The 25594-nt window shown below is 39.7% G+C and overlaps 3 protein-coding genes across 5 annotated transcripts in view; 2 read left to right on the top strand and 1 right to left on the bottom strand.

The window, feature by feature from the left end:
* LOC134752111 (interleukin enhancer-binding factor 2 homolog) overlaps window positions 1–25339 on the bottom strand; it is a 141756-nt gene extending 116417 nt beyond the window's left edge. The window contains exons 1-9 of one of the 3 annotated variants that reach the window (XM_063687679.1): window positions 24921–25339; window positions 24318–24446; window positions 23760–23891; window positions 23431–23586; window positions 22284–22376; window positions 21448–21590; window positions 20934–21074; window positions 20574–20743; window positions 20088–20227 (exon numbers count right to left, since the gene is read on the bottom strand). In XM_063687679.1, the coding sequence (XP_063543749.1) occupies window positions 20199–20227; window positions 20574–20743; window positions 20934–21074; window positions 21448–21590; window positions 22284–22376; window positions 23431–23586; window positions 23760–23891; window positions 24318–24446; window positions 24921–25094 (1167 nt within the window). In that variant the 5' untranslated portion in view covers window positions 25095–25339 and the 3' untranslated portion in view covers window positions 20088–20198. Of the gene's footprint in view, window positions 1–20087; window positions 20228–20573; window positions 20744–20933; window positions 21075–21447; window positions 21591–22283; window positions 22377–23430; window positions 23587–23759; window positions 23892–24317; window positions 24447–24920 lie in introns of those variants that run through there. The other 2 variants (XM_063687680.1, XM_063687677.1) reach the window with 2 other exon arrangements.
* On the top strand, window positions 40–9217 carry LOC134752383 (proteasome subunit alpha type-2). Its single transcript, XM_063688091.1, has 7 exons — window positions 40–135; window positions 325–401; window positions 655–753; window positions 1774–1930; window positions 7842–7997; window positions 8284–8380; window positions 9102–9217. Exons 1-7 carry the CDS (start codon window positions 95–97, stop codon window positions 9177–9179), a joined length of 705 nt encoding a protein of 234 aa, XP_063544161.1. The 5' UTR covers window positions 40–94; the 3' UTR covers window positions 9180–9217.
* Window positions 9857–17706, top strand: LOC134752050 (gastrula zinc finger protein XlCGF57.1-like). The gene is made up of 8 exons (XM_063687610.1): window positions 9857–10081; window positions 10792–10915; window positions 11523–11645; window positions 11884–12138; window positions 13194–13308; window positions 14167–14327; window positions 15750–15906; window positions 16904–17706. The coding sequence occupies exons 1-8, from the start codon at window positions 9962–9964 to the stop codon at window positions 17067–17069; spliced, it is 1221 nt and encodes a 406-aa protein (XP_063543680.1). The 5' UTR covers window positions 9857–9961; the 3' UTR covers window positions 17070–17706.
* Window positions 25340–25594: the final 255 nt, after the last annotated feature.

The following is a 25594-nucleotide window of genomic DNA, read 5'->3' as shown; positions in this document are numbered from 1 at the left end:
TACAAATTTGCCTAATCTGTGGAAATCATGACTGTCATATTTCAATGCTGCCAACATTCAGCAGTAAATAAATTTGACAATCTGCTTTGTAATCATGGCGTCAGAACGCTACAGCTTTTCTCTTACAACTTTTAGGTAATTTTCTATTCATTTACGCAAATCTTCCCACGAACAACCCTGTGATTTTATTTTTCAATGTAGGCGTCATCGGTATTTGCGTATAAATAAGTGTATTTGCATGTAGTTTTCAAAGTTATAAGTGGTTCAATATTCATCGCGTAACTTTTGTACAAAAAGTTTATAATTTTCATATTTTCCTTTCAGCCCTTCAGGAAAATTAGTGCAAATTGAATATGCTCTAGCCGCTGTAGCTGCCGGCGGCACGTCCGTCGGTATTAAAGGTAAGATTTTACTTGCGAATGAGGTTATGTTAGCGTCTATGGTAATTATTTTGTTCGTCATATTTACCACATTTAGAAATTGTAAAAGTTACACATGACTTATTTTGTCTCACTAATTTATGCTTTTACTTAGATAATTGAAAAAAGGATGTCCTTAATAAATCTTGTTGCTAAAATTTTGTCATGTCATCTCATCATCCAAACGAAGTTGGAGAGGATAATATGTAATATAATTTGTTTGCGTTCATTTCAGCGTCCAATGGCGTGGTAATTGCGACAGAGAACAAGCACAAGAGCATCCTTTATGATGAACACAGTGTTAACAAGGTGGAAATGATCACAGGCCATATTGGTAAGTTGCTGAACGTTTACGTTTCAGAGCATTACTTAGTCTGGTAGTACTATTAGACTATAAAACTCTCGTGAGACTCAAACATATTAAATTATTTTAAACCGAGTCACTCACGTATTATTAAGTCGAATAGCTCGAGGGTGCGCCGTGTACCCTGACCAGTGAAGACGCGTCGTGCTCCGTGAAGACGGTCCTCGTAAATTGGACCGAAACATGTCGAGCTATTCAACTTAAAAATACGTGAGTGACCCGGTTTAAAATATAGACACGACATATTTTATTACATCTGAAATGATGTCTTATATAGCTCTAAAAAAATTATTGAGAAAAAAAAACATAATAATAACAGCATACCTTCAGATCCACAGCGCAGGCTTCCTCATCATACAGAAAGCTCATCACACTACATCGTCACACTATTACATAGTTTCTCAATGCAATTTTAACATATTGGCCTTTGCCTAACCAGGGGGGTGTCACTACGCAGTTTAGGTACGTTTGACCGGCGCGCCAGCGGGCAGGCGTATGGCAATGGGCTGCCGCTCGACTCGCGCAAAATTGAAAATACATAATGCCTTCGAAACCTAAATCTTTAGATATTGTTCTGTTTACGGATGTATGAATAAACGGAAGAACAAGGAAGCAGAAATAATTTATCTTAAAAATAATAAATCAGTAGGTATAGGTACAAAAACTTGTCGCGTGACAACCCCTGTCGATACTCGCAGCTCGGTCATAAAACTGCGGCGCGCAAAGAAGATTCACGGTTCGTGCGCGGTTATAAGTCAATTTTGCTTGCAGGCGGCGAGTATAGGTATAATTTTGTACCTAAATCTGACTTGTGAAGGAGTTATTTTTCTGTACGGTAGTACTATTAGTTATTCTGTGGCCTAACTTACCTTATTTTGCAGAATTAATTTGCAGTAAATAAATACTTCTTGTTCCTACCACATACAAAATAATACTTAAATAGCTACATGAAAATCAGTCAAGAAGTTAAAATATTACTTTTTTTTTCAGGAATGGTCTACTCAGGCATGGGCCCTGACTACCGGCTGCTGGTGACCCAAGCGCGCAAGATGGCCCAGCAGTACTACCTCATGTACCATGAGCCCATCCCGACTGCTCAGCTAGTACAGAGAATTGCCACTGTCATGCAGGAATACACACAGTCGGGGTAAGATAATTTATTTGGTATTAAATTTTGACATGGCATAATTACTTCAAGATAAAAAAATAAAAAAATTAGGGGGCATGTTACACAGATCAAAAACACCCATGACTGACTTTAAAACAGAGACGAGAGGAGACGCCCCTGCACATCCACACAGAGTGCTCTTGCCTAATGCATACTCGTGACTTAATCCTGGGCGGACATATATTGCGCCCGGAGGAGTTAGTCTCGAGATCAAAAAGATCCTGCAGCTGTTTGAAGTTGCAGGTTTGGATCGAGAGTAAGTAGTAGGTGGCGATCACAATAGATCAGGGATGGTCGCAGTGATACATAGGCTTTGGAGCCTTATATAGCCCCTAACACAAAGAAGAAGAAGACTCGGGAACAAATATTTGTATTCACCACACAAATAAATGCCCTTACCGGGATTCGAACCCAGTACCATCAGCTTCACAGGCAGGGTCATTACCCACTAGGGCCAGACCATTTGTCAAAGCAACACAACCAAAATCAAAAGATATATTGATTGATTATTTGTTCTATAGTGTAATATCAAGGGTCTGCTAGGCTTCTTGGGCAAGTTGGGTTGGCAAGAATAGTGCTGACAACCCATCACGCAAAATAGGTGCAATATAAATGACATGCAATATAAATGCGAGTACTCCATGCCCGAGGTGCGCTTTACGCAAAGCGCAGTAAGGCGTGCACTCTTTGCCCTCGACGTCAAGAAGTCCAGTGGGTCAGACGGTATTCCTGCTGTTGTGCTAAAAACGTGCGCTCCAGAGTTGACTCCGGTTCTGACGCGACTATTCTCGCTCTCATACCGCTCAGGGAAATTCCCGTCTTCCTGGAAGATTGCCTGGGTTCACCCTATACCAAAAAAGGGTGACCGTACCGACCCTTCCAACTATCGGCCTATTGCGATCACCTCCCTGCTCTCTAAAGTAATGGAGCGTGTGGTAAACAACCAGCTCCTTAAGTACCTCGAAGACCACCAGCTAATTAGCGACCGGCAATACGGGTTTCGCCGTGGTCGCGGCGCGGGAGACCTTCTTGTTTACCTCACTCACCGATGGGCCACCGCCATAGAGAGCAAGGGAGAGGCACTGGCTGTTAGCCTGGATATCGCAAAGGCCTTCGATAGGGTTTGGCATAAGGCACTTCTTTCCAAACTTCCCTCGTACGGGCTTCCTAAGGGGTTGTGCACATGGGTCTCCAGCTTTCTATCTGGGCGTAGCATTTCAGTCGTCACTGACGGAATATGCTCGGATTATAAGCCTATAAACGCTGGAGTACCCCAAGGATCTGTACTATCGCCTACCCTGTTCCTTCTGCATATCAATGATATGTTATTAACTAACAATATTCATTGCTATGCAGACGACAGCACTGGCGATAGCTGTTATACAGGTCGTGCAAACGCCCCCCCTGAGCAGGTGTCGGAGTGCAGGATGCGACTTGTGTCTGAGATCGAGACGTCCCTTGAACAGGTCTCCGAATGGGGTAGACGTAACCTCGTCCAGTTCAACCCCAGTAAGACACAAGTCTGCGCGTTCTCCGCCAAAAAAACCCCATTTGTCACGGCGCCAAAGTTTCAGGGCATTCCCCTTACCACCGCTAAAAGTATCGGGATACTTGGTGTCGACATTACGAACGAAGTCCAGTTTCGTAGTCATCTGGAACAAAAAGCCAAACTGGCCTCCAAAAAGCTTGGGGTGCTTAACAGAGCCAAACAGTACTTCACACCGGGTCACCGACTTTTGTTATATAAAGCGCAGGTTCGACCCCATATGGAGTACTGTTCTCATCTCTGGTCTGGCGCTCCACAATACCAGCTCCTTCCCCTTGACTCCATCCAACGTCGGGCAGTTCGTATTGTCGGCAATTCCGAACTTACTGACGGCTTAGAACCTCTTAGTCTTCGGAGAGACGTTGGCTCTCTTTGCATGTTCTACCGTCTGTACAATGGGGAATGTTCCGAAGAACTTTTTGATCTGGTGCCATCGTCTCGTTTCTATCACCGCACCTCCCGCCAAAGGAGCAAAGCTCATCCTCACTTCTTAGACACATGGCACACCATGAATAAGCGGGCATCCCGCTCGTTTCTTCCCAGAACGTGCAGAATGTGGAATGAGTTGCCTCCTGAGGTATTTCCTTTGTGCTACGACATGGGATTCTTCAAGAAGCGGGTATTTAGGGTTCTCAAGGGTCGGCAATGCTTAAGTGGCTCCTGTGATGTTGCTTACGTCCATGGGCGACGATGACTGCTTCCCATCAGGCGGCTCGTCTGCTCGTTTGCTGAACATCACATAAAAAAAAAAAAAAATGACGTCAAGTTGCGGAAACCAAGCCCGCGAAAACCTAATAACCTGGCATATTTAGGCAGTATTGATGACAGCTTTGGATTTGCGGGCAAGTCTAGTATCGATGACACTGTAGGTATAATACGCGGCAGGCCATATGGAGGTGTAGCGTTATTATGGAAGAAAAGTGCGTTCGACTCAGTGTCCGTGATTGACTGTGCTAGTGATCGGCTCGTAGCAATTAAAGTGCAAGTTTGTGATCGTTCGTTTTTAGTGTTTTCGATGTACATGCCCGTAAACCATGCTGACAATTTGAGTGAGTTTACAGAGTGCCTGAGTGAAGTGTGTGCTATCGTTGAGAGCGTCGAGTTATGCTCAGTTTATGTTCTAGGTGATTTCAATGCGCATCCCGATAGCTTGTTTGGCCGGGAGTTACTAAAGTTTTGTGAGGACCAGTCTTGGTTGTGCGCGGATATTGTTAAATTAGGAGTAGCATCCGATACTTTTACGTACGTGAGTGATGCATACGGTTGTACGCGCTGGCTTGACCATTGTTTAGTGACCGAGGCAGCGATGCAATCAGTGACGGACGTTAAGGTACATTACGGACCAGACTGGTCTGACCACTTAGCCTTGGAAGTCAGCTGTGACATAAATATTTTGAAACCTGTTCGTGTTCCGCCTAGCAATGTGTATAATAATGTATTGTGGGGTCATAGGGATGCTACTCAAATTGAAAAATACCATTATTTATGTAATGAGGGTCTTAAATGTATAGACTTCCCGACGGAATTAACCGAATGTTGTGATGGTTTCTGTGGCAACTGTGAACACAGAGTAGTGATAGACCGTTTATATAAAAAGATTGTTAATACGATGAAATATGCGAGTGAGGCTAGTGCTTCTGTGTCTAGTTGCAAAAACAGGAAAAGAAAGTGTGTGGTGGGCTGGAACAGGCATGTGTATCCTGCTCACAAAGAGGCCAGGCACCATTTCTTGTTATGGGTATCGCATGGCAAACCATCGAATGGGCCCTTTTATGAACGGATGGCAGAAACTAGGCGCATTTTTAAGTCTAGGCTGAAATGGTGCCAGGATAATGCTGAGCGGATAAGGATGGATGTTTTAGCCACGCACCATAATAGGAAAGATTTTAAAAGTTTTTGGAAACAGACGAATAAACTAAACCCTAGATCGTCTGTCCCTCTCAGTGTCGATGGTTGCAGCAAGCCCGCTGACATAGCGAATATGTTCAAGGACACGTTTTTGGTTAAGCCGCTAAATAGTCAGGCAAGTACTCGTCGGGCGGTGAATAGTGTCACCGGTGGGTCTGGATCGCCTATTAAGTTCGACGCGGCAGGGGTAGCTTCAGTCGTACGTAATATGACCAGGGGCAAATCTCCTGGTCACGATGGAATTAGTATTGAACACCTTAAGTACGCTGGAGTGCACCTGCCGCGTGTGTTAGCGATGTTTTACACAGTGGCGGTTCGTCACTCGTATCTGCCTGGCGAATGTATGAAAACGGTGGTTGTGCCAATAATCAAGAACAAAACTGGTGATCCGACGGATAAAGCCAACTATAGACCCATATCACTAGCGACCACGGTAGCCAAGGTGTTGGACAGTTTGCTTGATCGACAGCTGTGTAAATACCTCAAGCTGCATGATGCCCAGTTTGGTTTCCGAGCTGGGTTATCGACTGAAACAGCAATTCTTAGTCTCAAGCACACTGTCCGATATTACACCGATAGGAAAACACCGGTTTACGGGTGTTTTCTTGACCTATCTAAAGCCTTTGATATGGTGTCTTACGACCTACTTTGGCATAAGCTGCGTACAGAGACAGACGTCCCGGAGGAGGTAATAGGTATTTTTGATTATTGGTACAACAACCAAACGAATGTTGTCAAGTGGGGCAACGTTTTTTCTGATGAGTACAGGTTGAGGTGCGGGGTGAGACAGGGTGGGTTAACCTCTCCGCGTCTCTTCAACCTGTACATTAATGCGCTCATAGAGAGTCTCAGTAGTACCAGGGTTGGTTGCGCTATTGCCGGGGATATGGTAAACAATATTAGTTACGCGGACGATATGGTGCTGCTGGGGCCCTCTGTTTGTGCAGTCAGAAAACTTCTGAGCATGTGTGAGGAGTATGCCGTGGCTCACGGACTCAGGTACAATGTGGCTAAGAGTGAGATTCTAGTTTTCCAGCCGCGCGAGCATAAGGTGGATAGGGTACCGGAAATCTTGCTGTATGGTATACCTCTAAACAGAACCAAGAAATTCAAGTACCTGGGTCATTGGGTCACGGAGTGCCTCTCGGACGATCCAGACATTGAGAGGGAGCGCAGGGCGTTGGCTGTCAGGGGTAACATGGTGGCGCGCAGGTTTGCACGTTGTTCAAGGGACGTTAAGATAACCCTATTTAAGGCATATTGCCAGTCCTTGTACACGTGCAGCCTGTGGGTCAACCATACTCAGAAGGCAATCAGCGCCTTGCGCGTTCTGTATAATAACATACTGAGGATGCTGTTGGGTCTTCCCAGGTACTGTAGCGCTTCTGGGATGTTTGCGGTTTCACAAATAGATGGCTTCCAAGCCATAATCCGGAAACGAACAGCTTCCATTATGCGCCGAGTGCGTGGGAGCTCCAACAGCATCCTGAGTCTGGTGGCAGACAGGCTAGATTGTCCGATAGCTGGACACTGGCATAGTCTGCATGTTAATATTTAAACTTAATTTTAGCGTTGACATTTAAATTTATTTTTGACTGCGCATAATGAATTACTATTAATTTTTAATCTTAATTTTAGTATTATTATTATTATTATTTTTTAATCAGAATTTAATTAATCTATTATTATTAGTACCAGTATCCATTGTTATGATCAATCTATTAAATTTAAATGTCAAGATTTATTTATTATTAATTTTAACATAATTTTAATTTTATAATTTTATTTTAATTCTTATTATAATTGCAACTGTTATCTTATTGTGTTATGCTTATTATGTATATGGACCAATGTTGTCTGCAATAAATGATAAATAAATAAATAAAAATAATAAATATATTACATACAGAGTATAAAGGATGACATGGTCAGATGTGTATAAGTATAAAACCAAGGTAGCAGGAAAAATTATTTGACACGTGTTGCTACAGTCTGAAACGCTCCAACCCCTTGTTCTGCACGGCACGCTACATGTACAGTCAGCTGCAGAAAAGAGGCACCCCCCCCTCCATAGAAAGTTCTGTAAATTGATATGGACGTGGGGTACCTTTTCTCTGCAGCTGACTGTACATCTCTTCTTTGGCTGTTCCCTAAATGCTGAGGATTGTGACATCATGTCCTTCTGTTCAATACCAGATTCCAGCACAGGCGTCTGTTCAGCACCAAGCACATGTATATTTATATTATATTTAGATCTTAGGAAAGAACTGTTTATGAAATATCTGAGTTAGTATATAAGGATGGATGATGTTATTTGAGCGAGCATCTAGGCTGAACTTCGGTCCTCGCGGTCTGAGGAAGGGGTCCCGTTAGGTGATCGTGTTGCGTTGTCAGCAATTTGCAGACTTTGTAGCTAACATTATGTATTATTTGCAGTGGTGTGCGGCCATTCGGCGTGTCGCTGCTGATCTGCGGGTGGGAGGGAGGGCGGCCCTTCCTGTTCCAGTGCGACCCCTCGGGCGCATACTTCGCGTGGAAGGCCACTGCCATGGGCAAAAACTTCAATAACGGGAAGACGTTCTTGGAGAAGAGGTGACGGCTTGAATCATTTATAGATTTTTACCCGACTGTGGCAAAGCAAAAGGGGGGTTATGTTTTTTTTAGTCATATTAGAAGTAGTAGCAGTTAAAACAGTTTGCTTAGTAGCCAAAGGTAGATATGAAAGGGTATAGGTACTTTTATAATATTAAAGCAGTATAAATACTAAGTTGTTACTCAGAGGAAAAGGTTGTTAAATAAATTTTCACGCTAAAATGGGTTGAGTTGGATGAAAAAGTTATAAAAACACTATATTAAAAGCTATTTGTTTCTGGCACAGGTATACTGAAGACTTGGAGTTGGATGATGCTGTCCACACCGCCATTCTCACGCTGAAGGAGGGCTTCGAGGGGCAGATGACTGCCGACAATATTGAGGTAATTGTACCAAAGAAAATAGCTTGACTAACGCATCTTAGAAATATATTTTTCTCAAAATGCACTGAAATATAACAAATATTGTAACGAGCTAACGACTATAGGTGTGGCCAGTCAAGGGGAATGTAAAGATTTTAGACAGATCAAACACTTGCATGAGATTTTCTTTCTTTCTTCTTTTGGTTGATTAACTGAATTCATTGTACTCTTTAGTTTGCAATGTATCAAATATTTCTTGCAAGTTCTTGCGCCGTGTAAATAGGGCTTAACGGAAATTCTCAAAGTAGGTGTCGATGTACGGACCCTTACATTATATGGTCTAGTCTAAAGTTACATGTTTAATAATACATTTCTACAAAAATGTTGCGCCGTTTAGGTACCGCAATCCAGCTCCACATACTTTTTAGGGTTCCGTACGTAAAACGGGAGCCTATTACTAAGACTCCGCTGTCTGTCTGTCTGTCCGTCTGTCACCAGGCTGTATCTCATGAACCGTGATAACTAGACAGTTGAAATTTTCACAGATGATGTATTTCTGTTGCCGCTATAACAACAAATACTAAAAACAGAATAAAATAAATAATTAACGCTCCCATACAACAAACGTGATTTTTTTACCGTTTTTTGCGTAGTGCGCGAGTCCGACTCGCACTTGGCCGGTTTTTTGTTTACGAGTGTAGGTGGTTATTTAAGTCGCAAATAATGTATGTATTGTGTACAGGTGGGGATCTGCGATGCGGCCGGGTTCCGCCGCCTCGAGCCGGCGCACGTCAAGGACTACCTCGCCAACATCCCCTAAGATTTATTTATTGTGCATTAAATGAGTTTTATTTCTAATGTTACTTTTTTTTTGAGATCATTCACAACTGTCCTCATTACACCAAATTCGCAATTTTAAAGCCTTTATGTTAAAACCGTGCTACACGGTGACCAATACGAGCTTCCAACAGTCCAAGTAAAACGCATAACCTAACTAGGATCCTAAAAAAATGTTCCTAGTAGGTAATGCAGTCAGACTGTAATGTTTACTTGCTTAAGAGTACGCAGCAAGCTCGGCCAAATTTCACCTACCCATACAAACTGATACAAACGGAGTTACGTTCTCATTTTAAAACTACGTGTTTGATTGTAATAAAACTGCATATACAATGACATGAGGTACATCTAGGTCTGTAATCAGTTTATATAGCTCCAGGTTATAAAACGAACGAAACAGAGCAAAAACAAGTTTTGTATGAAAAACTTAAATTCGCTTTATTTTTAGGGTTCCGTACCAAAAAGGTAATAATAGATAGGTATACCTTATCCTTTTGTAAGTACAAAGTGGGTTAAGGACGCAGCTATAAGTTAGAGCGAGAAAGAGATATTTTGACGGCACCAAGGTCGCGGTGCGGTAGTCTGTTACGAAATTTTAGAGGTTAAATTAAAAATGAAAAGATTACTGAACGAACCGTGACCGTCTTGATTTGATGACAGTTGACATCTGGTAAACATAACCTAAAAACTATTTAATGTTTACTTCTGTAAATATCATTGAAATACGGGAAATTCCACTGTTAAAATTTATTTAAGTGTATTAAAATGTCAATTGATGCTTATTTTTGTTTTTGCTGTTTATCAACCAATGATTTGATAAATTTATACAGTGATAAACCCGATACAAACTATGCCGAAATGCTTAAAGACCTTTATTCTATTCAAGTAAGTTTTTCATGATAATTTCTTCTTTATATTGCTCAATATTTACACTGTTGGCATAAAATATGAGTATGTACATGACAATTAATTGAATTTTCTTATCTTATAATACAAGAATGGACATGTCGGCGGAGTTCCACTATTCTCATGATCATCGGATGGTAACACGTTCTCATGTCCATTCATTATGATAGTAGGATAGAGGCAGTAGAGAAGAAACAGACTTTTCACTTAATAACTCACTTTTTTCACGAGTATAGATAGCTGTTACACAGTCAAGGTTTAGCATAAGAATGACCTTATGACCCAAAACAAAGGCATGCAAACAACTTAAATAACCTTTCCAGCCCCACCCCTCTAGGTAGGACTACCTGAGATCACGCCACACCACCTGCGTTATAGTCGTTTATCGATATAATTCCCAATTATTAATATTTCCGAGATTTTCTCACGATAACAGGTATTAATAATCATATTTATTTAATACAATAATCTTGTGATTATTTTAATATAAACACGGTCAGCTTCTTATATTAAAATTATAATTAAACAGTCAATTGACTATGCTTTCTTTTAAATCATTATATTAATCCTTAACTATCGATTTAAATATAAAATCTAATTAAAATTATTTAAAAACATGCATATAAACAATCATCAAGGATTGCCGCCCACAGACACGTCATCTCATCTTAATGTTGTAATTATTCTAGCCTTTACAAGAAGATTACGAAGACGACAGTTTCGTGTGTGAAGAGTGTGCTCGGGCGCTGCAGGAGGCACGGAAGTTCCGGCGCCAAGTTCTTGAAACCCTCAATGCTCTGCAGGTAAACGGATGTAAGTGTTGTTTCTCTCTTACTTTGCTATCTGCATGAGTAGGTTCGCCATAACCAATACTAAATAACATATTAAACTTGTGTAGAGGCACATATTTACTCATGTTATATGAAATATTCCTTTAAGATGAATTATTTGGTTTAGAGATGGGCCGAATAGGGACTTTGCCGAATACGAATATTCGGTTCAGTTCATACCGAACAGAATATTCGGCCGAATATTCGGTTGGGCTAAATCTGCCTAAAACGCTGAAAACAAGTTCATTCAGGTCCATGGTCTGCACTCATAACGTTTTGTTCCCTTCTCCTCCCGACTGACCAGGAATGTTTAATGTTTATAAAAAGAAACAGAAAAATCTCATAGCCAGCAGACGCCCCAAAAAAAATTGTTTATTTGGTAAATATTAACCGAACAATTACCAACTATTCGTCCCGTCTCTAATTTGGTTAATGTAATGGATCTGATTTGAGATAAAAGTAAACCAAATTCTAACCAGACACTTAAACCTGACCAATATAAACTCCAGATTGCCAGTGAACTAAAAAAATCTGGGAAAGGTATGGAAGACATACTGAACATAACTACATGTTATCTATTTTATTTTCAGTAATTGAACTGGATAAATCAGAAAATTGTACACTAGTAAGGAAGGTCTCCGGAGAATTTGTTTTAGAAGCAGATGTCAAATATAATGTTGAGGAAAAAAATCTGACTGAAGTCGATAAACAAGGTAAGATACAATTGAATAATATGTCATGTTCAACTTTCACTCTGATGGTTATGGTTTCAAATCTGACTGGTACCGTAGCAAAAGAGAATTAAGAAGGCAGAGTGCTCATACCATACATCGGTTTTGTTACCAAAAAGACTATTATACGTAGTCTACATCTAGCGTCAAGTAGCAGAACTATCAGTACTATATACATGGTTATATACAGATATCATACATGGTTATATTAAATTTTCAGACATAAAACATCCAGATGATCCAGAGTCTGGAGAAAAAGATGAAAAACAACCCGGCATAGCACTAGAAAGAGAGAAGCGCATCACAGTAGCCCGGAAACGAAAGAAAGAGCCAACTGTCAAGAATGAGGTCCAATATGAGGTCACGGAAGATTTCAAGTGTGCCGAGTGTGGGATGGTGCTGCCCAATGCATATGTGTACCATGCGCATATGAATAAGCACTTCCCGAATCACATTTGTGAAACTTGCGGGAAAGGTAAGAGGGGATAATCATAAACCTATGTAACTTCAAACTTTTATTTGAACACTTTATTGTGTTTTGTGTGATAGGTTACAGTAAAAAAAAAAGTTGTAAGGTTTACATAAAGTCTTCTCTCTCTTTCTCTCCTAAACGATTTCGGCCACAGCGACTGCATTATATTATATGTCTAGAAGCGGGAACTGAGCTGGTCCGCCCGCTCGTGCGCCCTCATGTGACTGCAGTATCCAATCTTCGTTTGCAGTGCTCATCCACACCGAGGGCATGTCAGGACTCCGACAACGTAGCGATAGGTTAAGACTGTAGGTGGTCGGGTCATTAGAGCATCTCGCTTATTGTCATGGTCTACCCTCCTTCGCTCTTCGAAATCATCAACTTTTTTTACAAATTTTTTTTACAATTACAATTTTTTTTTGTTCAACGGTCTTTTTGTGAAATTCTTAGTATTAAATTTGATCTGTATAATAATTCAATATTATTATGGAATAATATTAACATCAATGAATTGCTCTGATAATTAGCTTAAGATAATATATATGTACATATTTTTCACCATACATAAGTGCTTGTTGCTAGGCCTACACTACATGAATAAAGTATATTTTTGAGTTTGAGTTTGAACCTTCAGTTGCACCAACCGTCTCCGGTCCGGACGCTTCGCCTTTGCGCTTCCCACTCAGAGGGGTCAATATTACATCGCCTCATTTATTTATTTATTTATTCTCATGTGTCTTTCTGAACACGACTTTTACTAATGATTCGGTAAAGTTATGTTCTAATGTATGGGGAAGACAAAAAAATTATAGCCAGCATGAAATGAATGTAGTACGTTTGGGTATGGTGCTTTACGCACACTAATGTCCCCAAAAAAAAACTGTCAACCGGGACATTCTTCATGCTAAAAGGGGGGTTGCGTCAGAGGGAGGGGGGACACTAGTGTGCGTAAAGTACCAAACCCAGAGGTATCATACTATAATCATTTCAAGCTAGCTATAATTTGTTTTTCAAAAAGCACAATTTCACCGAATCATAATAAATAGTATTTTTATTAGGTTTCCTGACAAAGAAAAGACTCAAACGCCACATGCCATCTCACATCAAAGGCCCGTTCAAGTGCGAGCAGTGCGACACGGAGTTCAACAACTACAACTCTTTGAATTCACACAGGTAACATTATTATCGTAGATACTACAACTGATAAATTATAAATAAAATAAATATTTTAGGACATTCTTGCACAGATTGACTAAGTCCCACGGTAAGCCCAAGGAGGCTTGTGTTATGGGTACTCAGACAACGATATATATAATATATAAATACATAGAAAACACCCATGACTCAGGAACAAATATCTGTGCTCATCACACCAGGACCATCGGCTTCACAGGCAGGGTCACTCACTAGGCCAGACCGGTCGTTAATAATACCTCTTTAAATGGATCTTTATAGAGAACACTAAATATAGAATAATAAGAATATACAAAAACTAAACCCCCTACATTTTGGAAGTTGGATAAAATAAGTAATAAGTTTTTTTTATTATGCCGCATTTGCATAGTCAGACCATTAAATTCCGGCTGTAAAATAGTGGCAGATTTGAAAAATGAAAATAAATAAGCGCTAAAGGTCATTTATTTTCATTTTTCAACCACTCCGTAACCAAAAATGGAATAAACCCTTGTCATCATCACTACACCTTATAAAACAAAATCCCCCGCCGCGTTAGTCTGTATTATTATTATATACGAATGCACAGGCAGCTTAAAATAGCTGATACGTGCATATCAATGTCCTGCACTTGTGTTTGTGTGTATGTAATATGTTCGCGATAAACTCAAAAACTACTAAATTCATTTTCTAAACTAAATGTATTTTCATGCGGTTTTCACCTATCAATAGAGTGATTACTGAGGAAGGTTTAAGTGTATAATTTGTTAAGGTTTTGTGTAACCCGTGCGACGCCGGGGCGAGTCGCTAGTGTTTTTATATATTGACAAAATGATTGACTTTATTGTTTTGTGACAGACAACGCAAGCACAAATCGGTGGAGCTGTACGCGTGCCCGCACCCGCACTGCCCGTCTCGCTTCCCCACGCTGACGCGGCGCGCGCGCCACCTCGCCGCGCGGCACGGCGCACGCGCGCCGCACACCTGCTCACTATGCTCCAAAGATTTCTTACTCGCAGGTTTATATTACAATATTATTTAAAATTGAATTTAGCGCGGAGCAGGTACCAGGGCCTCATGAGTTACGAGGAGGTGTCGTTGACCAACCCGCCGGGGGCGCCGGGCCCGGCGGCCGGGGCGCGTACGAGTATGAAGGTATCGCGGGCTGCGGCAGCTCGCGTATAGCTGTATACTTTTGGTTTGTTTACCTATATGATTCTACTAGTTGAAAGTATTATTTTTTTGTCTCGTAGAAAAAGTATTGTATACAATAGTGATATAATCAAGCTTTTCAATCTCGTACCTTAACTTAAGCAACTCAGCAAGCTTCGTGGCTTAAACACGGTACTCGACTGAAAAGCTCTCTATTATATCACGATTGTATAAAATACTATTGTATAACACCTTTCGTGAGCAAGATAAGCAATTTCTCGCTAGCAGATTATATTCTCCTAAGGCCCAGCCATACAAACGAATCATCCAAAATTTGCCACTGAAATTTGAACCTATAGTGCGGGGAATAGAGTTGATTTTGTTTTGTTTGAAAATTGAACGAAACAAAACAAATGCAACTGTTCCAATAGAAATGACATTTGTAACTTATCTAATAAATTTAAATTGATATAATTGATGAATGAAAAAAATTGAATATGATTTAAATCTCTTCGAACTAAATAAGTATTATAGGTAGGACCTTGGGCCATAGCAGGATATTACAGTAGTTTGTGTGACAGACATACAGATTAAGCCAAAGCGTTAAAATCTGTAGGCGAAGACCTTAATATTAGTAGTAATAAAATTAATGTGTATGACTTTTAGTGTAATACATACATTACATATACCCATGTTTAGGTAATAAAGCAAAAACAAATCACTACATAGTATAAAACAAAGTCGCTTTCCGCTGTCTGTCTGTTCCTATGTATGCTTAGATCTTTAAAACTACGCAACGGATTTTGATGCGGTTTTCACCTATCAATAGAGTAATTCTTGAGGAAGGTTTAAGTGTATAATTTATAAAGGTTTTGTGTAACCCGTGCGAAGTCGAGGCGGGTCGCTAGTAATTCAATAAACGGTCGAAAGAGATGGCTAAGAAGGGTGTACCCCAGAGATCTATATTAGGACCATTCGTATTTCTCCTTCTAGCGTTGCCCCGGCATTTCTGCTGCGGCTCACTTAGAGAGCCAGGGGTACACTCGGCAACCTAATCACAAGAGTTCAGCGATATTTTTGTTTGACATGTAAATGAAATGTACATTTAGAGTTTTGACACCCACCCGCTATCTTCAGTCACCCGTGAACATGATGCATGTAACTGCGTCGAAATATCGGGAGCTCACAAATAATACAAAAGGTAATCACGGTCTATATCCCGGTCAATATAAGTCTAGAGATGTACATTTATCAATAAATCATCTGAAATATTCTTCTTTGTTTTTCAGGAAACCTGTCAACACACATGCGCAACAAGCACTTCAAAGAGAAGCGCCACTTCTGCGTGGAGTGCGGCGCCGGCTTCTTCCAGAAACAGGAGCTGCGCGGGCACGTGGCGGCGCACACCGGCGCCAACGACTTCCAGTGCGCGCTCTGCGATAAAAGGTAAAAATACCCCGAATAGTGGATTTAATACTCAATACCGAATATTCGGCCCCTCTCTCGGCCGAAGCGCCGAATATTCGGCGAACACGGCGATACTTGACGCGGCGTGACATCCGCCGCGCCGTGTTCGTACACGCCGTCATATAGAACCTTGTACTGTCGCTCTGTCGCGGCAATACTAACGCGGCGCTAGTGGCGCCAGTGTCGCTTGGCTCGGAACCGCACCTTAACATTTGTATATTTTGAGTCACATTTATTTAATAATAAATGTGACTCAAAATATTGTTTGCAAACAACGCACGTTTGCTAAAATTTAATTTTTGTTGCTCAGCTATAATTATTAGTAACTAACAAATGCTCAAAAAATAGTCTTAAAATAGTCGTATTTATGTAACAACTTTCCAAGAAAACATTTAAAGCATTAAATTTATTGGTTTGCGGTTATCTTTATTGTGTAATTTATCTCTTTAGGTAGGTGTAAGAGATAGTCGGTATTCGGCCGAATACCGAATATTCGATTACAATGCGCTTATGAACGTCAAATAAAGCTACGCCGGCTCTAACCCTACAACTCTGCCTCGAGAAGATTTAAATCCCCGCCTCAATAAAAAATAGTTTTTTTTTATAAAAAAAATAAAAGGTGTAAGGTACGTTCTACTGAAAGGTGTTGTTTGAATCACTTCCTTACTACACAGTCTTAGGGTCGGTTGTATGTTGTATCAAATCATCCGTCATCGTTAAAGTGTCCGCTGCTGACTGACATTGGTCAGTCCGCTAATTGTGGACATTGTGGTTGGTGCTACTGGACCTTAGATATAGATGTGTATAGTTTTATATGCATAATTATAGTCATTTTAAGTTATAAATACTTTTGTATGTATGCTGCTATAATATTAATAAAAAATAATCATTTTCCCAGTGGTGTATGTAGCAACACCATCATTCCCGCTATATTATGTCTGTTTAAATTAATTTGACATCTAAACATTAATTCCAGTTATCCTCGCAAGAAAGCGCTGGACGTCCACATGAGGGGCCATCGCGACGAGCGCCGGTTCCACTGCGAGCTCTGCGGCAAGAAGTTCCTGCAAAAATGCACCTTAATCACACACGCTAAGACACACAATCGAACGACGGTACAGAAGAAACCGGACGTTTTATAACCAAAGGGTCATGCAAAAATGCACCTTAATTATATTCAATAAGACACACAATCACGTGGAGGTACTAAATAAACTGGACGGGTCGCCTTAGTAAAACAAAAGATATGGCGCGCTACGCGAAACATGCGACGGAAGATTTGGCGCTAGTGCGAGTTTTAAGTTTTTTCTCAATAACTCTGAAAGTATAGGTACTTCTGATTAATTAATTTTTTTCTAGTCAAATCCCTCGACAATACCGGGTGTTTCCTGTAACAGGAGCAATAAATTAAACTGTAGGCTGTACTCCTCAAACTGACCAACATTTGTTCAACGATTTTTTAAAATAACTTGTGTTTTGATTTTCATTACAGTTTATTCTAAGACGCAATGTATTGCAAAATTTGTTATGTTTAAAGGGTGACAAGCAACGTCAAACACACAGATGGCAGCGTACATTGAAAATAATATTTAATTAGTATGAAAAAGGTATGATCTAAAAATTTCATAATCATAAAAAGTTGCTTAACAAATGTTGGTCAGTTTGAGGCGTACAGCCTCCAGTTTAATTTATTGCTCCTGTTACAGGAAACACCCGGTATATCACCAGTTATTTTATACTAAAATAATACTGTTATGGTTTATTTATGGTATGCAGGGTAACAATATACAATTGAAAATAAATTAAAATTAGACATGTTTTCGTGTTTTTTTTACCGACCCAACTTCAACCTTATAAGGTTTTGCTTAGCGCCACTTGCAGCACCCACTATCCCGGGGTTAACGTACTGGTAATCATGATACCTCCAGGTTTAACCGGCTAACCCCAGGTTAGTGGAAGCAACTTATACTAGAGCGGTACTGTCATAGTAAATTTTGTAACCCCAGTAAATTCACTGCCATCTGTCGACACACTTTAAAACTAAAATTGAAGATTTATAAAAATACGATAAAATGTATTTAAATATGGATAAATGATTTATTTATTTGCATTAATTATTTTTATGATTTTGACCCAATGGCCGCGTGGGGCCGCATGTACTTGTAGCGACACGAAAAAATTAAAAAAAAATTGTCCTTATGCTAAAAGGCGGTATCTCAAAAAAGAACGAACTGGAAATAGAACTTTGAGATACCGCTTTTTAGCTAAGCAGGGTACCCATACCCACCACGGCTGAAGAATATATCTCGAGTCCAACCCAGAGATGGCATTATTATCAGCATTACGTTACTCATCTTAGAGATACTATACCATGGCTGTCACTGTCGACATCGTGCCACAAGATTCTAACAGATGGCGTTAGGGAGCTAATACGCAATTTGGTAGAAACCTATATCGCGCTTACGGAGTTTCAATTGTCAGTTGCTATATATATAAATTTCGACCAATTCTCAGTGGACTTCGGTCCTCAGGCAATCCAGGCACATACCACATGTCTTTAGTGAGATAGAAAAAGGAGAAATGTGGAAATGAATGGCCGACCCCTTCATGCCCTATAGTGAAATTATATCAATTACATAAATAGAGTTGATGTGAAATGATGTGTTGTGTGAATGATGATTAATAATTAATAGTGATTGCCTTTTTTAAAATAGAACATACATAAAATGTCGAACACTGCAGATGGCCTGCCGCCGAGAGAATATAAACTAGTGGCTCTATGAGCTTGTTTATACACCTCGTCGCGAGCAGAGCTTAAAACTGAATAAATGTAAAGCCTGACCAGGAATATATGATCACGCGCCATGTTGCGGAATTTCACTGGAACCAATGTTTTCATACTATAGATAGATAGATAGATAAATGATTTATTTGTGCAGCTGCAATTACACACAATATTAATTTACAAACACATCAGAAAAATAAATACTAATTACTACTTACCAAAGATAGATATAACTCCGTAATAGATGGATACAGTCTAAGGAAAAAACGTGCCGCGAAAATCATGAAATTTTGATTCTCGTTCAGAGGGCGCTACTAGTTTTGGCCTACAGTCGTATAGATGGCGTTGACGGTTTCGTTTGTTATTTAACAATTTTAACGCATATCAGTGAAAGAACATGGGTCAAAATCATCAAAATAATTAATGCAAATAAAAAAAATCATTTATCTAAATTTAAATACATTTTATCGTATTTTTATAAATCTTCAATTTTAGTTTTAAAGTGTGTCGACAGATGGCAGTGAATTTACTGGGGTTACAAAATTTACTATGACAGTACCGCTCTAGTATAAGTTACTCTATGCTACTTACTAACAAATAAATAAAATTATAACGAAAATGCCCTGATAAAAATACTGATATACCCTATACTGAACTGTCACCCTATACATGCACAACAACAGCGCCCTTTTGACAATGATCATATATTACTGGTCAGGCTTTATAAGAATTTAGATAATCTAATACAAAGAATATAATACTCACTAGAAGAACGATAACTCCATTAAAAAAATGTCTCTTTCTAAAGTTCGTTTATAATAAATAAATAAATAAATTTCGTTTATTTTCAGACAACTCATAGGTCCATAGCATTGTTAGTAAGTTCTTAACTAAAAATTAAAACTAAAATTATTAATACTAAATACTAAAAAACTAAGATACTACAACTAATACTTTATACTACTAGCATTTCTCAAATAGAACCGTTTTTCCCCTGAAGGGTAAAAAACGGATATTTAGGTTCCTGCCGAAGCTTGAACCACGCCAGATCATATGTGGTTCAAGCGGGAGGCAAGGACACCTAAATAGGAATGAAAATATTTATTTATATCTTAATAATAACTGTTTTGTTACCTTTTATATTTAAAGAATTTCTAAATATAATAGAAATCATTATCTCTTCACATATTTATTTATTTGAGAAATGCTAATTTAAAAACATCAAACCAAAAGAAATTCCCTTGCTGGGATTCGAACCCAGGACCATTCGTATTCTATATAAAATTATTGGGTACAGTCGGAAAAAACTAACTCTGCGTGGGATTTACAAATTGAGGAAATGTCATCATTGATATCAAGTTAGGTAAAACAAGAATAAAGTTAAATAAGAATTTATTAAAGATCTCATACAATGTACTTATAAGGTCTCATGTCATACTTATTTAAAGATCTCATACTAAAATTAAAGTATTGCTTAAAGTTTGGTTCAAGCCGCCACGCCATCTTGCTCTTCTTCTGAAACAAAATATAATAGTTAGAGAATAAAAACAGTAAGTAGAATAAAGCTTGAGTTCCTCACTACGCTTAAGATTTCACGCTAGAATCCCTCGTTACGCTCAAATTCTATTCAGAAGTCTTTCGTTTCGGTCCGGAACTCGTCTTGTTTGCCAAAATATTGCATTTCGCCCCCTCGCTTGATAATAATAAATTACTGTGTACGCGTGGTTAAGTGTGTACCTTTGTCGCCAGTATCCATGGGCTCGGGCGCAACGCTGTAAGCGGGGGCGAGAGGGGAGACAACCACTCCGTCCCAGACGGTGATCTCGGGTGGTTCACTGTGTACGAGTGGCTAAGTGTGTACCTTTGTCGTCAGTATCCATCGGCTCGGGCACGTCGCTGTAAGCGGGGGCGAGGGGGGAGACAACCACTCCGTCCCAGACGGTGATCTCGCCGGAGATGTCCTTGCCACCTTCGAAGAGCTGCAGGCCTAGGACGTAGCGGTGACCGCCGCGAGCCACCACACGCAGGAGTCTGCAATGTTGAAAATTATGTTCAAATTAGTAAAATTACTAAAGACTCAAATTGATTAAGCTAGGGTTGGGTCAGTGGCGGATTAGCCACGTGGCAAAACAATAGATTTAAACTCCCACGCACGGATCCGTGTCTAAGCATACGAGGGGCTAGGTTACGATGTGTGAGACAGAGAGGGACAGATACTCACGTCTGCGCAGTGGCGGCGGCATTGTCTTGCGCCTGCAGGTCGAGCGCGGTGTGCGCGCGCGCATGCGCGGCCTCGCACGGGTCCGAGAGGCCGGCGCAGCCTGGTAGGAACAGGCCTCCGGCTAGCAGTGACAACGAACGTCTAAACAACATTACACAGGAATTTAATCATTGTCACGTACGATAGGCATTGCAAAATATCGCAAATAGGGAATAAACAGTATTAAAATATATATACCTGAGAAAGAAATTGGGACCTAGAATGTAGTAAACATAATTCAGGGATTCTAAAGCAAAAAAAAAACCGAGCACAGTTTTCTACTTCTACAAAATGATCCACCTTTAAAGCAAATAAAAAGTAGCGAACGAGGCGGATTCATTGGAGTTCCACAAGGAACCATTCTAGGCTTAAATCTCTTCCTTATGGGTATAATTAAACCTGACCAATCCTTTGGAGTTACACAAAACCTAAATATCTTTCTTGTGTATATTAATTAGCTTTTCAGTGTACGTACCTAAACGCCTGGGCAATGGGCAGCGCCTGCCGCTGCGGGTTGTTCATGATGCAGTGGTGCGCCAGCAGGTCGATCATCCACGGGGTCAGGGGTTCGAGTCCGGCGTGGCGCGCGCACATATCGCGGAGCAGCCGGATCAGCACCTTATAAGTGAAAAGGAGAAGAGAGATGTTAACGTGTTAAATGTGTTGTTTAAAAACAGATTGGACAAGTGGCTTTTAAACAATAAGTTAGACTGAGCCTGATGTTACTTAGTGATGTGATATGACTTTACAAACTTTGAATTATATAATATTGGACACTGTGTGACATAGGCTCATCAGCTAAATAGCTGCTCGCCTGTAACTATATAATAATATAATATAATTAAATAATATGTATGTTGAATTTGAAAAAAATATTGTCTTCATAAAACAGTTTAAAATGGTCTTCATCAACATCAACAGTTCCACTTCACCCGAGTTGCTATAAAAATACACAAATCACTATAGTGAGCCTATGGACACCGGGCGGACACGCCATACATCAAAAATCACTTGTGTTTCTATATGTGAACGGTACGTCTGTACACGCGGCATGCGCCATAGTGTGAGTAAGTTGCTTAAAAACAGTACTGAGCAGCCGGCAAACGGCCGTCAATCTGCTGTCGCGGGGCGAGGTCATTTGAGTCGGGGCGGGGCGGTGCGTGGCCTTTCTGTATGATAATACTATTACTTATTGTGCTATGGATCCTATGATATCTCTATCTGAAAAATTCTCCCTCCTCCTTGGAAACCAACTTAAAGGTTCTAAATTTATAAAAATGGATATATTATAACAGGTTGTATAATGTATACCTTAATGGAGGAGTGGTGCGCGTTCTCCTCGAACCAGCGGCTGTGGCGGATGGCGGCCAGGTGGCTGCTGATCACCTTGTACTCCAAGTGGACCTGCATAACAAAAAAATAACAAATTTGGTTTAGAGCAGTCCCGCCAGAAATGAAGCCTATTTCTGTTTCATGTTGTGAAAACTATAAATCATGTTCCTTCTTATATGTTAAAAGAAAGAGAATGGACCTGGGTTACACCCCTGGGGTACTTCCAAAGAAAATAAGAACATGCCTACTAACTAAAACAAACTCCAATTTCAACATATTGAAAGCAATTTGAAAGGCAATCATCAAACATTTCGAATGATTAAACATTAGTTTAATTTCCTTCCAAGTTCGATTCATAAATGCAAAATGGGGTTACGTTACAGTATACAATGTCAAAGGCCTTTGATAGATCTATACACTTATAGCAAAGATAGATATAACTCCGTAATAGATGTATACAGTCTAAGGAAAAAACGTGCCTCGAAAATCAAGAAAATTTGATTCTCGTTCAGAGGGCGCTACTAGCTTTGGCTTACTGTCGTATAGATGGCGTTGACGGTTTCGTTTGTTATTTAACAATTTTAACGCATATCAGTTAAAGAACATGGGTCAAAATCATAAAAATAATTAATGCAAATATAAAAAATCATTTATCCATATTTCAATACATTTTATCGTATTTTTATAAATATTTATTTTTAGTTTTAAAGTGTGTCGACAGATGGCAGTGAATTTACTGGGGTTACAAAATTTAATATGACAGTACCGCTCTAGTATAAGTTACTCTATGCTTATAGTGTATACATGTAATTATTGTACTTGTAAATAAGTATTGTTAAATATTGCATGCCTTCTCCAATAGAACGTAACACACGCTTTTTTTAATTTAATTTAATTTTTATTCATAGACCAATTGAGATCATTGTTGTTGTTTAATGTTATCATTTAATGTATTTGAACTAAGTTCTTGCAATAAAGAATTGATTGATTAATATAAACCAACTGCAAGCATTGGATCAAGGTAATTTGTGAGAGCAGTAACATCCTTAGTTAAATGACTTGCTCGTTACCTTACTGGTAAATAGTCACACTTGCAGTAACTGAAAGAACTCCAGACTATACAAACCTCGGGCTCCAACTTTCTCAGGTTGTGGTGCAGCGTGGTGACGAGCACGCGGACGGCGGCGGCGGCGCCCTGCGCGGTGAAGCCCCGCTCGTGGCAGGAGCACGTCACAGAGCCACCGCCTTCGGCTGCGAGCAGCTTGTTTAGCTCTTCTGTCACCTACAAAGTGTCGAATAAGAAAATAAATGCCAGTTGTTAATTACAGCAATTTTTGTTTTCATCCACTTGAACGGCAATTCAGGCAGCATACTGCTATTATAACAATCTTAAAGTTTTTAAAGTGTGAGCAAGTAATGTACTCAGAAGGAATAAAACTAGGCTACATATAATACCTTGTTGGAGAGCCCCTCAACAGCCTCCTTGGTGGGCAGCGTCTTCATGATGACCACAATATCAGCCACATTCTTGCTCGCCATCATAGTGCCCTTTTTGTAGGAGCCCACTTGCCTCACTTCTTCCAGTTGCTACAACAATGAAACTGCTTACAACACACTTATTGCTTTTAATTGATATTTAAGAGGGCATGCGGAAAATAATATCATATATAAGTATAGCATCACAATTATTATGTATAACTTTGCATTTTTTTACGTGCTAATAAACGCTTCGAATAATTTTCTAGACATCATTTGAAAATTGAATCTAACGAGGTATCACACATATTTTTAGGAGTAGTATCACTATTTTTCAACATTTTGAACTGGTCAACTAGACTACAATACAAATACTCTTTATTGCACACCTCATTACAGAAAACAATACAAAGAATACAGAAAAGAAGTGACAGACTATTATAAAGTTTAAAATCTGCTTCACATTGAGCTCTGCATGCCTCTTATTATGTTGTCTTTCGCTTGAAAATATGCAATACCAATCTTGTTTTTACTTACACAAGCAGCAAAGTCTCCCGGAGCCACCACCAGGTTGTCGAGCACCGTCTGCAGCTTGGTGACCAGGCTGAGCACGGCCGACTGCTCCGCCGGGGTCGGGCACAGCTCTGCATGCCTCTTTAACAAAGCCTGCAAAAATTGACAAATCAATGTTTGGGGACAATTTCACAAGGATTGACCAAGCTTCCAACTAAGCAAAGATTGTAGGTGACAATTTACGTCTTTCTATTGATAAATACATTAAAAATGTTCTTGGAAGCAAATTTTGCCTTGTTACACAAATAAATACCATGACTAAGTGAAATTTAAAGATACTTTTAGATATCAAAGCTGATAACAAGAGTTAGAATTTTAGAGTTAAGAGTTTTGACATTTAAAATAATACTTGACCAGTCTCGGCTATCAAAATAGCTGCCAACAAAGCTTCATCTCCCCAATAAATATTTATGCTATACAACTCTTATCCCACCACACTAAGAAATATTAAATAATAAAAGTGTTTAACATGCACCCATGCAAATACTCACTATTTATTTTAGGAAACATGTTGATTTAAATCTAAAGTAATATGAACATAGAATCATGTTATGGTTATTACGGTACCTGTGTAAGCGCAGAGTCATCAGGGGCAGGTTTACATCTAGGGAAAGCAGGCTCGGCCATTATCAGATCAAAAGGAGGGCGCAACAGCAGCACCCTCGGCCTGTTGAACGGCGGGCGTCCCATACCACCGCGCCCAGGCATACCACGACCTCCTCTACCCGTACCGCGAACCATTTTCACTGATACGCGGAAAACAAACGAAAACTAGTGAGAGTACGGCTCCGACACGACCGCTCAATAAATCACACGATAATACTGTCAGTAAATGATTTTACTCAAATATGTAGATTGCGACGAGCGTATTGGTTAGTACTAATGTACTTTATAACACAATATTCCGTCAATTATTAACGTTTACACAGGAAAGCTAAAATGCTAAATTGCAAAAAGAGACGCGGTCTTCCATTGATTCAACCTCATCCTCGATTCAACGGAGGTTAGGAGAAATGTTGCCGGTTATTATTAAAATTTACCCCATTTCTATTTGTAAAGAATAAAATACTACTATTAGCTGATTATTATTAGCTTGTACTTATAAGTAATATTTAAATCTTCCAATAAAAATATACAGCACTTGTTAAAAATAGGAAACAAAACATTTAAAATGAAATTTTGGCAAATTGTATGATAATTACACCCTTGGATAAAGGTAGAACGTAGTGATCTAGTGATTA

The sequence above is a fragment of the Cydia strobilella genome, chromosome 24, assembly GCF_947568885.1.
Source record: "Cydia strobilella chromosome 24, ilCydStro3.1, whole genome shotgun sequence".
NCBI lineage: Eukaryota > Metazoa > Arthropoda > Insecta > Lepidoptera > Tortricidae > Cydia > Cydia strobilella.
Note: the sequence above shows the minus strand (reverse complement) of the source record. Positions and strands in the feature narration are given on the sequence as shown.

What these genes read in the sequence shown, in the direction of transcription:
- LOC134752383 (XM_063688091.1), top strand. Translation starts at nt 95, where the DNA reads ATGGCGTCAGAACGCTACAGCTTTTCTCTTACAACTTTTAG. An exon ending in TTTTCTCTTACAACTTTTAG is followed by an intron (nt 136 to 324) that starts GTAATTTTCTAT and finishes TTTTCCTTTCAG; the next exon opens with CCCTTCAGGAAAATTAGTGC. An exon ending in TGACTGCCGACAATATTGAG is followed by an intron (nt 8,381 to 9,101) that starts GTAATTGTACCA and finishes TATTGTGTACAG; the next exon opens with GTGGGGATCTGCGATGCGGC.
- LOC134752050 (XM_063687610.1), top strand. Translation starts at nt 9,962, where the DNA reads ATGTCAATTGATGCTTATTTTTGTTTTTGCTGTTTATCAACCAATGAT. An exon ending in AAGACCTTTATTCTATTCAA is followed by an intron (nt 10,082 to 10,791) that starts GTAAGTTTTTCA and finishes TAATTATTCTAG; the next exon opens with CCTTTACAAGAAGATTACGA. An exon ending in TTGTGAAACTTGCGGGAAAG is followed by an intron (nt 12,139 to 13,193) that starts GTAAGAGGGGAT and finishes TATTTTTATTAG; the next exon opens with GTTTCCTGACAAAGAAAAGA.